The 12,936-nt window shown below is 43.6% G+C and overlaps 1 protein-coding gene across 4 annotated transcripts in view; it reads left to right on the plus strand.

Annotated features, from left to right (window-relative positions):
- The window catches only part of rhobtb4 (Rho related BTB domain containing 4), a 40,090-nt gene extending 29,271 nt beyond the window's left edge, over positions 1 to 10,819 (plus strand). For all 4 annotated transcript variants that reach the window (XM_052067398.1, XM_052067399.1, XM_052067397.1 and 1 more), the window contains 6 exons: positions 508 to 727; positions 1,530 to 1,648; positions 4,471 to 4,621; positions 4,713 to 4,801; positions 4,900 to 5,005; positions 5,828 to 10,819. In XM_052067398.1, the coding sequence (XP_051923358.1) occupies positions 508 to 727; positions 1,530 to 1,648; positions 4,471 to 4,621; positions 4,713 to 4,801; positions 4,900 to 5,005; positions 5,828 to 6,006 (864 nt within the window). In that variant the 3' untranslated portion in view covers positions 6,007 to 10,819. The remainder of the gene's footprint in view (positions 1 to 507; positions 728 to 1,529; positions 1,649 to 4,470; positions 4,622 to 4,712; positions 4,802 to 4,899; positions 5,006 to 5,827) is intronic.
- Positions 10,820 to 12,936: the final 2,117 nt, after the last annotated feature.

Genomic DNA, 12,936 nt, shown 5'->3' on the forward strand with positions numbered 1-12,936 from the left:
GGGTTCGATTCCAGCTCCGGCCTCCCTGTGTGGAGTTTGCATGTTCTCCCCGGGCCTGCGTGGGTTTTCTCCGGGTGCTCCGGTTTCCTCCCACATTCCAAAAACATGCGTGGGAGGCTGATTGAACACTCTAAATTGTCCCTAGGTGTGAGTGTGAGCGTGGATGGTTGTTCGTCTCTGTGTGCCCTGCGATTGGCTGGCAACCGATTCAGGGTGTCCCCCGCCTACTGCCCGGAGACGGTTGGGATGGGCTCCAGCACCCCCCGCGACCCTAGTGTGGATCAAGCGGTACGGAAGATGAATGAATGAATGAATAGATGAATCTTTTGTGTGCATCCACTTGGCATAATAATGTGAGTAAATTCAAAATGCCAATTTTTTTTTCACCGTACTTTCCGGACCCGAATTTACCACCTCTGTCATGCAACTTCATTTAGTTTGTCGAACGCAAGGTCTTGGCACCGCCCGAGATGCATTTATTTATTTGACCCGCTGCTCTCGTTCCAGGCCGTCCTGCAGTACTTGTACACCGGCAGCCTGGATGAAGGTCGAGGAGACCTGATGCAGGTGGCCACCATCGCTGAGCTCCTCGAGGTGTTTGACCTGCGGATGATGGTGGCCAATGTTCTCAACAGGGAGAGTTTCATGAACCAGGAGATAACCAAGGCGTTCCACGTCCGCAGAGCCAACCGCATCAAGGAGTGTCTTAACAAAGGCACCTTTGCTGGTAATCTGTGCTCGCTAAACCTTCAGAAGCACCGGTGACATCGCAGATGTGTTTTTCATGTATGCATCCGTTACTGTTGGGGAGTGAAACTTGCAAAGGTCAACTGCAAGCATTGTCTCCGAGTCTCCAACAATGTACATTAAAGTGTACATTTGATATCACCGTATATTCGACAAAAGAATATGCATTTTGTATATGCTGGTTTCCCCGTAAGTGCATAAGAAGTCATCAAATGACTTGATGACTGACTGACCGCTTCACTCTACTCAATTGCCCCCCCCCGTCTCAGTCTTTTCGTGCCGTCTTTGTCTTTGGTGTTGTCTGTCTCTCCCCCCCAAGCCGTTGTGCTAGCATGCTATCGCAGCCAACGCCATGCATCTGCTGTGTCTCACTCCTTTGTGTTCATTCTCAGTCGTCGTTATCATCGCAATGAAGGCAGTCTTTCTCATATTGCTAACGAGAGCTTCCCTCACGGAATAATTATTTAGTGAGTTGTTCAAAACGATCTGCTTTGTCTATTTAACAGTTGTTTGGATTCATATCAGCGCGTGTCCAATACACAGTTAACTCCATTTCCTCAACCGAACGTCGTCTGTTCTCCTTCCCTTGCTCTCAAAAGTTGTTTTGTCCCTCTGTCAATTTACCTTTCTGTTTGTCTACATGTGTCTCTATGTGTCTGTCTGTTTGTGTGTCTGTCTTTCTGTCTCTGCCTTTGTCTGCCTCGTCCGTCTTTCCCCTCTCTGTAGCTTGGGCTTCTGTGGCATTCCACGAGATGAATGCTCTTTTCCCACCCCGGTTTTAGATGTGGTGTTTCGGCTGGACGACGGCTTCCTCCCGGCCCACAAGCCCCTGCTCATCTCCAGCTGTGACTGGATGGCGGCCATGTTCCGTGGCTCGTTCATGGAGAGCTACATTGAGGAGGTGAGGCCCAGCAAGCGTAATGGAGTTGTTTTCGTACGAGGGAACTTTTTTCTGACAACGGGGGGTGTTTGTATACTCGATTGCAGTGCGCACCAGATAAGTTGGGCGTCAGATGTTGAGAGTAAGAGTTATTATTTAGAATGTTGAGCACCTTTTGATTTGCAATGCTCTGCTCTACCCAACCGTGCTTTAAAATATCCTTTTAAATGAAGCTTTACACTACGTTATGGTGAATTTGGCCATCGGTACTAATGTCAAGCCACTTCATTGTCAGTCTAGCGTCGGGCATCCGGAAAGATCATTTGAGAGTTACCAGAGCACTTTAAAAGATGACTGATGCTGTTGTCATCTCAATATATCGGGACAAAAAGAATGATTATGAGGTCGCTCAAAACCAACTTCGCAAGACTCGTTGCTTTGCATGTGTGATGTTTCCTTCCTTTCATTGAGAGGAAGTGATCTTGTGGTCGCTTGATCCTCCAGAACCAGACCTCTCAAACCTGCAACACAAAACATGCTACTCTTCAGGGTCTTTGATTTCAGACTCCAAATGTAGACCCTCACAGAGAGCTTCTTTGATATTTTTTCCACTTTATGCCTCTGGGTTTTATTCAATCTCAACCCATACAACGTGAGCGGTTGCAAATATTATTTTGAAGGAAGAGAGTAAATCTATTCTGGGAGCCGCCGCAGTGAGGTTGTTAGTGAAAGTGCATACAAATCAGTAGGTGACATGACAGCAAAGTACACACAAATTCGAGGGTGGGGCGCAGCATCCCCTCAGGAAAAACTCCTCAACCTGTGAAAGCGACATGTGATCAGCCAGTGTTGTTCTATTTTCATGTTCATGTCACACTTCCTCCTCTGTATTTTTAGCCTGGCGCATTTCACTGCGTGATATCGTGACTTCACGCCATCTGCGCGCAACAGTGTTAATGGATTTACATTCGAAACCAATTAATTGTTGGTGAATGTCTGCAGAAATGAAACGTGATACAGTACTTTTAAAGTCTACACACTCATATTCTAATGGCAGGGTTTTAGATAAAAGAAAGAGATCAAGATGAATAAAATCTTTTATTTTTCCCACTGTCAATGTGACCTGTTTATCATTTTTTTCCCCAGAGAGAGGAAGTAAACAACCTGGCCTTCGAAGAGGGGTGTGTAGACTTATATACAGGAGTTATACAGTATTGTGTCCCCTTTTTTCTTTTTTTTTTGGTGGACATTTAGATTCACAGGATTAGGGGCCCAGAGCTCCTGTCAATACAGTGCCGACAGTTACTAGCCATGAATGTGAGTGCAACCTGTGATTAATGTTCATGAGCCTCACCTGGGGGCTCCAAGCTCCTGAGACCACCCTGGTCTCGGTGTTGTGACTTTTAGTCATAACGAGAGGTCTTGCCAAGCTGACATTCTCCTAATTGCTCTGAGAAATGGAAGTTGAAGAGGGCCTCAGCAGGTACACTCAGTGGTTTGGTTCGGGTGCAGGTCGCCTCTTTCACCAGGAGATAGTTTCCGGTTGTGTTGCATACCCGGAGTGGCAGTAATTAAAAAACGGCTTTGCTTATTTAGATTTATTTTGCTTTAATGGGTTCTGAGTGGCACCCAGAAGCCATTGTGTACACTTGGTAGGACATTGGAAAATATACTGAGAAAGGTGAACACTCGAAAGTGAAGTTCCACCAAAAGTTTTGAAATATGCTTCAAAAGTCAAAATTGGATTTTTTTTTCTTTTCAAAACTGTTGGTGTGTACTCATTTCCATGTTATTGTAAGCATGCTAGTCACAAATGTCCTCAAAATTCCCATTGTGATGGTGCTTCCTGTATGCCATGCATGCTTTTGTATTTTTTCCTCCCCCTCACAACACCCTCGATTACCAACCATCAATGCTTCAAATTGAGCTGCGATCAAAGAGAATGGCAGCCAAACCACAACAGGATTTCCTCTGCCCTTTACCTTCTGCTTTGTTTTGTATTGATTCAATTCAATTCAAGCACCCTTGACCGTGGGTTGCGCGTAGACACCCTTGTAGATAATTGTGAGAAATATCCATAGATCTGTTACAGTGTTACAGTGATATTTTGATGTCAGTGGTTTTTAAACTTATTACAGTAAATATCCCTCAGAAAATACTGAACTCTCCAAGTCTCCACCATCATGATGAACGTTGAAACACAGTAATGTAGTAGGCCCAAGTGTTCATGAAAGCCACTGTGAAATTACACTCAGCAGTAAAACAGTGCTTATATATTACAAAATAAAACGCTTTGTAAATGATATATATTCATTCAGTCATTCATCTTCCGAGCCGCTTGATCCTCATTAGTGTAGCGGGGGGTGCTGGAGCCTATCCCAGCTGTCTTCGGGCAGTAGGCGGGGGACACCCTGAATCGGTTGCCAGCCAATCGTAGGGCACACAGAAACGAACAACCATTCGCACTCACACTCACACCTAGGGACAATTTAGAGTGTTCAATCAGCCTGCCACGCATGTTTTTGGAATGTGGGAGGAAACCGGAGCACCCGGAGAAAACCCACGCAGGCCCGGGGAGAACATGCAAACTCCACACAGGGAGGCCGGAGCTGGAATCGAACCCGGTACCTCTGCACTGTGAACCCGACGTGCTAACCACTGGACTACCGGGCCGCCATGATATATATATATATATATATATATACACACACACACACACACACATACACATTTTTAAAAAAAAATTCAAATTCAAATGTATTGTACATTCATAGTGGAAGCAATATTGACATTCTGTCTTGCTGCCTCCAACTCACCTTGTATATTTTTTCCTCATGATGCAGGTGCCCATCCCGACCACAAGTACCGCGTGTATGCGAGGCGTGTTGGAGTTCTTGTACTGTGCCATGCTGACACCGTGTCCTGATTTGGAGGCCATTGAACTAATAGTGGTGGCCAACCGGCTTTGTTTACCACGTCTGGTTGCACTCACGGGTAAGGATACTCGGCAGCCAACGTTCAAGGGGGGAGAGGGTGAGAGACAGCAAATACTAACGCGCTTATTTATGTGCCTGTGCGTTTTCAGAGCAGCACGCTGTTGATGAGCTTCTGCAGTTGGTCGCGAAAGGAGTTGACATCGACGGACACGTCTTGGCTTATTTGGAGCTTGCTCAGGTCTGTTGAACGGAATATTGGAGGACATTCATGAAGTCAATTATGTGTTGAGGTTGGCTAAAGTTCACTTTTGTTTCATTTTGTTTCCCCTCTTTCAGTTCCACAATGCCAAGCAGCTATCTGCCTGGTGCCTCCATCACATCTGCACTAACTATAACAGCATCTGCCGCAAGTTTCCCAAAGACATGAAGGCCATGTCTCCAGGTGAAGCCACATGTGCTGCCGTTCTTGCCCGAGGATGATCCGTTTGGCAAACAATTGGCTGCGGTGCTTCGTATAATTCTTTCATAAGAAGTCGTAACAAGCTATTTAGCTATTACGAGTCAGTTGAATTTAAAGCCACAAAGCTGGAATTGCACTGCATGGTTCCATATGACATTATTTGGATTTCTTTCTCTCTAGTGTGACTATGGAAAAAAAAACACAGAGTAAAATCAGATGGTAGATTTTTTTTTTTTTTTTTTTTGCCTTAGCGGAGTTGCAGTGCTCAGGCAGCTAGCAGGGGTCCTCAGCCACCCGAGTGGGGAGTTGGGCTTCATTCACTTTAGCCCATACATATTTTTTTTAATAAATAAATTTGAATGACCCAAAATACTGAAAAATATGATCCTTTTGTGCAGTTGCTCCAAAATTTGAGCACCTTTGTAGGAGTTATGAACAACACATGGACAGTATGATCCGTTTCTAAACTCTGTTTCAAATGAGTTTGACATACTACCAAAAACATATTGTTAGCTATGTCGGCAGCTAGCCAAAGGCTGAGCTGCACTGTATTTGTTTGCAGAGTAGCTCGTAACTGGAAAACAAGTGAGTAATATGTCATGTTTTAGTAGATGTCCACAACCCACCCAAAATGGGTCCCAACCCACCATCTAAAAAATTGTCAATCATCCATCATTATTACAGTATACTGTTACTGTATTCATGGCTGTGGTCAAAATTGAGCTGGAACATCTTGTGCGTTTCTTGGAAAATGAACAGAATGTAAGGGATAACGGCTGTGTCTACTTGTTTGTGAATATACAGAGAACCAGAAGAGTTTTGAGAAGCAGCGCTGGCCCCCCGTTTGGTTCCTGAAGGAGGAGGACCGCTACTTGCGCTCGCAGAAGGAGCGCGAGCACGAGGAGGAGATCTTGCGCAAGCAGCACACCAAGCGAAGCTGGTGCTTCTGGAGACAGCCGTCCTCTTCGCCGCACGTCTCCTAGGTGGCAACAGAAGAGGTCCCAGTTCGACCCCACCTTCCTTCCCCCAAATCTCTCTCTCGATGCAAACCTGACTCAGTGGTAAGAGGGAATGTACTGTATTGTGCCTCTTTACAACCGCGAGAGTTCAGTTCTGCCTATGTAATGGCATCGCTAGGCCCAAGTGCTTCCCTGACCCACGGAGGCCCGTGTGGAGCAGCAGCACACTTCCCTGGTCCCCCCCACCCCCACACAAGAGCTTCATCCCGTCCATCTTGTGATTGGACTGGGAGCAAGGGCTGTCAATATCTCCTCGTCACAACCTTCTGTCTTGGTCAGCTCCATTTTGGTTTTAGTTTGACTTGGAGAATCGGTTTTGGGGGCGAGGGGGCAGCTCACTTTTGCCTTTCACTTCTACTATACAGACTGTTAGCGTGCACACACAGACTCTTTGCCCACGATCTACCTTTCTACAACCAGCACTGGATATCCAGGAAGTGACACAATGTAACTAAGTATTTTGATACAAGTCATGCTTTTTTTTTTTGTAAATCCCTTGCACCTTTTTACACGACTCTCATTCGAGGGAAGTCAATCGACTTCCTCCGAAGAAGGGTCCATGATTGTTTTGACAGTTGAATTGGAGCACATTTTTTAAAATTGAGAGCAAACCCTGAAGTTCACATCATCTGGTTTGTTGACAATGTGCACCTTCCACACCCCTCCCCCCCAAAAAAACAAAAAATAAACAAGCTCACCTTGACGACTCGCCGAGCTGCACTTCAGAGACTTTCCAAGTGACCACTCAATTGCGTTGACGGGGATACGGAGCCTTATTTGACGCCTCTTCCTGGAGGAATGACGGATACAGTATTAAACACAAGCATCTGTTACGTCCATCACCGCCGCGAGGCTGCATGGAAGTGTCTCAGCAAGCCTGCCTTTACACCACTGCACCACTGGGGGCAGCACTGCTCAGGGCGCCCCCCGGCACTACACAGGAACACTTTTTATGCCTGTGACTTATACGTTGTTGGCTCTAGTATTGTACAAGGAGTATTACGGCCACACGGAACAAATAATATTTCCACTAAAATTTGAGTAAAGTCGTCGTATTTACCCACATAAACATTTTTAAATCTTTGTACATTTCGAAAAGCTCTACAGTATACAAAACTAATTTTTAAGCATCAAATGTCATTTTTAGTCTATTCTGCCGTCCACTTAAAAATGGAAAGCGGGCCGCAAATGGCCGCGGACCATTGTTTGGACACCACTGGTGTATTGCTTCACAGAATGGCAGCAAATTGATGCTGGTCTCTAAATGAATGTGTGTATACGTCTCAACACACTTCAACGTACTTCCTGGACACCAAGATTCCAGCAAATCGTACCTAAGAAAAAAAAACAACAATGAAAATTTGTTTTTCAGCAAATGATAGAGGATAAGTTAATAATGTAAAAATAAATGAGCAAATGCAAAGATCAGGTGGGTTCGCTAAATTCCGTTCTCTTTAGATATTTAAAATTCTTTATTAGACTTTTCACCTAATACAGTACTTCTTGCCTCGCGCATGCAAATAAAAACCACTTTATTTTCATAATACGGTTTGTTTGTTGAGACATTCTTGTCCCAGCATGCCAGACTTTTAATTGTTTCCGACGTCTATCTCAAATTAAAACGTTTTTTTTTCCTCGTAGTATGACGTTAATCCCTTCAACGCAACTTTTTATCTCGCAATATTACGGCTTTATTGTCATAGTCTCCATTTTGTTTTCAATTTGGCCCGAGTACTCCTTTTGTTGGTATGTACAGTATTGTGAGGATTGTTCAAAGGAAGCAAGAGCACATGCAACACGTTATTCAGTGCATTTATGAACTCTGTTCACCTCACTCTGAATACCAAAGCTGTGATTCTCTTTCTTCCCCACTTTTCTTCACTCCTGCTTCTCTTGCATCCTTGTTGCAAAGACGGCGACGCGTCAGATAAGTGGTTTGTAGTGCAAGGCACAGGATGGTATATGAATCCCTCCTCAGGAGGGGGGGGAAAAAAAATCACTTTGCCTTCCGTTCCCTTTGCTGGAATCCAAAATGGTGCTCAAGACACAATACAACACACAACCACATTAGTTTTCAGTTTCTAGTGTGTGTCCTCTTCAATGAAAAGTGCAGCAAGTTTCCAACAAGTTCATTTAGTTGTATGTGTTCTTACTCTGTGTTTCAAAAAAACAAAACAAAAAAAAGTGAATTGATTTTTAGAATGTGTAGTGTTCGGATTTTACGCACGTTGGGAGATTGTTTTCTCCATCCAATGTGTTGGTTTGATGTATACACGCAAGTGTGAGCAAAGGGAAAGAGAGATTTTTTTTTTCTGGGCTTTAGCTTAGAAAGCGATTTTGATGTGACGGTTTGAGTCACGTGGGTTGCATGTCCCTGTTCTCCACAGGAGCCGCAATAAAAGTCCTGAAATAGAATTTGAATTGGATCTCACGAGAGCCAAGTGAGAACCAAGCCAATTTTTCAGTGAGGGGAGAAGAAAAAAAAAAAGCAGAGTAAAAGGCAAACATTGCCTTGCATCTTTTGTGCTCATCCTAGTTCAGGGCTTTTGGGGAATTTTGAAAGATGACCAGAAGAGTTTCGAATTGAACAGATTGTGATGGCTTCTATTTATCTTCTGAATTATTGGTATGGCCTAATTAGCCTCTTCTCTCAGTCCCACGTGCCTTATATCGGACAAAATGAGTCAACATTTGGGTAGCAGGCTATTTCTGTCAATAGGTTGTGGGTCAAACATTAGCCCACAGTAGAATCGCAACTTCATTTTCCAAGCAGATGATTTTTGAATTAATCTCTGCGGTGAACTCCTGGCCCCAGATTATTGTTTTTATGTGGATTATTTGGATGGAGAAAGATTCACCACATGGATAGAAGGCCATAGAGTGGTTGTGATTAAAAAAAATAGTGCCAGGCTGATTCCTGAAGTGAATTGATCATATATTTTCAAAGGTAATCTACACTGTTATTGAATGAAGCCTGTGTTAGGAGGGGGGCAGCCACTTCATAGTATCCAATAATGTCACTTAGCAAAGAAAAACATCTCTTTGGTCTTTGTTCTTGTCTGTGACCTTTCTGTGCTTAGCATGACTCGTTCCGGATGTTTGTAGCACACGTTTTTCACTTTGGATTGACCTAAATCAATGACCTTTTTTTTTTTTACAAGCTCTGACTTTTGTACACTTTCACTCGGCACGTTGAAATATTTAATGTTGTCATTAAAAATAATAACATGCAGGGACATTTATAAACACGTTTCAAAAAGTGAGAGGCAATCATCAAAGCAAACGGTGCAGGTGATTTGTGATATTTTAAAGGTTTTCTAAACTAGGGGTTGTCCACGAGAGTTGTAGATCTGGTTCGCCGTCTGATTCCTCAAACACACACACACACACACACGAACACACAAATAGGAGCTGTTTTTCAAAAGTGTATTCTAGCGTCTGTTCCCTTTACCCCTTTTTTTAACAATTAAATGGGAAGTAAAATTGGATTTGCATGCAGTCAATAATAGTGAAATTGTGGGATGGCATCCATTTTTCTGGGTCTCCTCTCACTACACAGGAGTGTTTTTTTTTCATGTTTTGTTTTCCATCAGGAACGAACGTCACTTAAATATGCTCATGGGGGGGAATGTCTATTCAAATGCGATGAGTGTTAATTGGAGGACAGAAAAAAACAAACAAAAGTAAAATGTTGTGAGTATCAAGTCAGCTATCTGACAGGCCAAAGTTACACTGTACACGATGTCATGTCGTTGTCATCGCGGTTTTTACTCTGAGCGCAACCACCTCGTTGTGTGTCTCCGTTCATGTGCCTTGAGCGAAATGTTCACACTTGTAACCCTAGTTTTGGGGACCGCTGCTGTACAGGCTGACCACCACTACCATGCTCCACTTCTAGTTAATTAAGCCAAAAAGTAACCCCACGCAGACATAATGTTCGGCAGCTTGGAGTATTTTGTTATATTTTCTTTTTGCAAAGTAAAACAGCAGAGAGGACACAAGTTTTTCTTTCTTGTTGTTGTCGTGTTATCTGCTCGAGTTACGCAACAGTTGAGTCGCGAAGCAACCCTGCACACCAGCAGTTCTCAATTGAGGTCTCTGCACTCCCTATGAGGTGCCTGCACTTTTCTATGATGTAGCCTATAATGAAACCTTCTGTGATCAACACGCTCGAGTCTTTATATGACAAGGTTTTGCCATCAGAACTCACTTGTTTTGACTTTGTCATCCGCATTCATTACAGTATTACCGTATCCCTGCTCCAATCTTTAGATGCGGTGTGACTTATCACGTAGGATTTTAAATGCAAACATTTGCTGTGACAACTATGTATAAAATCATGCTTGCTTTAACAAATTCAGATAGTTGTGATCCAAAGTGAAGTCCAGTATTTGGGAAGAAGAATGTCATGTGAGAGCTGCGGAGGATTGGCTGCCTAGTATTGTGGTGCGCATTTGTTCCCATGTGACTTTTATTAACCTCCACTGCTCATATGTATTCCCATAAAAATAAAGAGCACACGCATCACCTTCACTTATGACTGACTGTTAAGGGCTTTCAAAAAGAAGAAAAAAAAGAGTTAATTAAACAATCATAATGTTTGCTACTGTTTGCAAAGATGTTTTGAAACGGTTTGTTATGTTTTTGAACCGCTATGATGGTTTGTTATATTTTTTGAACCGCTATGATTTGTACAAAATTACCTTCTTTTTTGGGGGGGCCATTTCAGTATTTTGATGTTTGACATGGATTTTATTAAAACGGTTAACCTTTTGAACTTGTCTCCTGTGTTATTGGTTCGCTGCATGTATGATCCAACAGTCGATATACTTGTAATGGCTTTTGTAAAAATACAATTATTCATTCATTCATTCATCTTCCGAGCCGCTTGATCCTCACTAGGGTCGCGGTGGGGTGCTGGAGCCTATCCCAGCTGTCTTCGGGCAGTAGGCGGGGGACACCGTCAATCGGTTGCCAGCCAATCGCAGGGCACACAGAAACGAACAACCATTCGCACCCACACTCACACCTAGGGACAATTTAGAGTGTGCCACGCATGTTTTTGGAATGTGGGAGGAAACCGGAGCACCCGGAGAAAACCCACGCAGGCCCGGGAGAACATGCAAACTCCACACAAGGAGGCCGGAGCTGGAATCGGACCCGGTACCTCTGCACTGTGAAGCCGACGTGCTAACCACAGGACTACCGGGCCGCCCAAAATACAATTATAAATCATATTTTTTGAGCATCAGAGATGCCTGTTACATGTTATTCGGAAATACACTGCTGTTGTCATGATTCGGTTTGAGACCAACAGGTGGCACTGTAGGGCTCCCCCTGCAGCTGCACACCTGTTGGTCATTAGGTAATCAGTGCTTAAAAAGGACTCCCAGCCCGACCACTCATTGTCGGGTCATTGTTAGCTCTTTGCTTCTGTTATGTTCGTTTGTTTGCTGTTCCTTTATTGCCGTCAGGTTTGTTTCGGTCATGTTTTGGTCAAGGTTCTGTTTTAGCTTCACTTGTTATTTTTGTTTGCTACTTTGGACTGTGTGTTTTTGGATTTAGTTTTTTCTGTGTTTTATCAATACACTTCTTCAAGTAATCCCTGCTCCTCCCTCCTGCCTGCTTTTTGGGGTCCACCACCACCACGCAAACGTGACAGCTGAACCCTGAACTGCTTGCCAGCCTATCGCAGGGCACACATAGACCAACAACTGTCTGCGCTCACACTCACACCTGTGGACAATTTAGTGTGTTCCATTAACCTGCCATGCATGTTTTTGGAATGTGGGAGGAAACCGGAGTACCTGAAGAAAACCCAAGCAGACATGCAAACAGCACACAGGAAGGCGAACCCTGCACCTCTGCACCGTGAGGGCAACGCGCTCTAACCAGTCGACCGCCTGTGTCTCAATTGGGTACGTTGAATACTTTTTTTCATAAATATATTATTGGTCAGTCCAAACGTGGGTTTCATTTTTGTTCAAATGTCATGTTCATTTAAATGTCATAAGGTGTTGTTATACAGAAATAATAATTTAAAACAAGCACGCTGCTCCTTCGTCCTAAAATTGTGATGCAGCAGTGCCCTCTAGTGGATAAAACTAGTCATCAAACCAAAGGACAACTGTAACCTGGTGGGTGATTTTTTTTCTTTTTTTTTTTTTTTTTTTTTAAAAACAAAAATAATACATGGATGCACTCATTTCTCAACTGCCACCATAATAGGAACTCTTGCTTTATGACGAGCCGTATTAAAAAAAGCTTCCCTCTGCAAATCTCTCTCTTTATACATATATATTGGCGAGTCTACTTTTAACCAAAATGAGATGAAAACAACATCAAACATCATTTCTAACATTGTAAAAGTGTCCACCAAAAGCCAAAGTGTTACGAGTCAGCAAAAAAGGTGACTCCCTGAAGTGATGACTCATTGAGCCGAGCGCACGGTGAGCTGGAACTTTTAATCAAGGGCTCTGTTGAAGGATCAGAAGAAGCCACACGGGGAACCATGTCATGGTGACGTCTGTAATGTGGTCGATGATCATCCTCTTGAAGCGGCTGAACAAGGGATGGTCGTGGTTACGGGATGTGGAATAGTTACGGATGTATTCCACGTGCGCATGCCAGTGAGGCCATGAAGGCAGTACTTAAGAGTTGTGAAGTAGATTTTTCAGGTGTCTGCTTCACTTGAGTATTTTTCTGATGACCCAACTACCTTTTATTTCCACTTTCATTTCAATCCAAGAATTGAAGACCTGTAATTTTTGCAACTCGAGCATCTTTACTTCTACTTAAGTCCAACGTCATACTTTTGCCAACTTTGCATTGAGGCCACGTGACACATAAATCATTACTTATTTGCTGTTTGTCGTCGCCACCTCGGCATCTTTC

This window comes from Hippocampus zosterae, chromosome 6 (assembly GCF_025434085.1).
Source record: "Hippocampus zosterae strain Florida chromosome 6, ASM2543408v3, whole genome shotgun sequence".
In the NCBI taxonomy this organism is placed as follows: domain Eukaryota; kingdom Metazoa; phylum Chordata; class Actinopteri; order Syngnathiformes; family Syngnathidae; genus Hippocampus; species Hippocampus zosterae.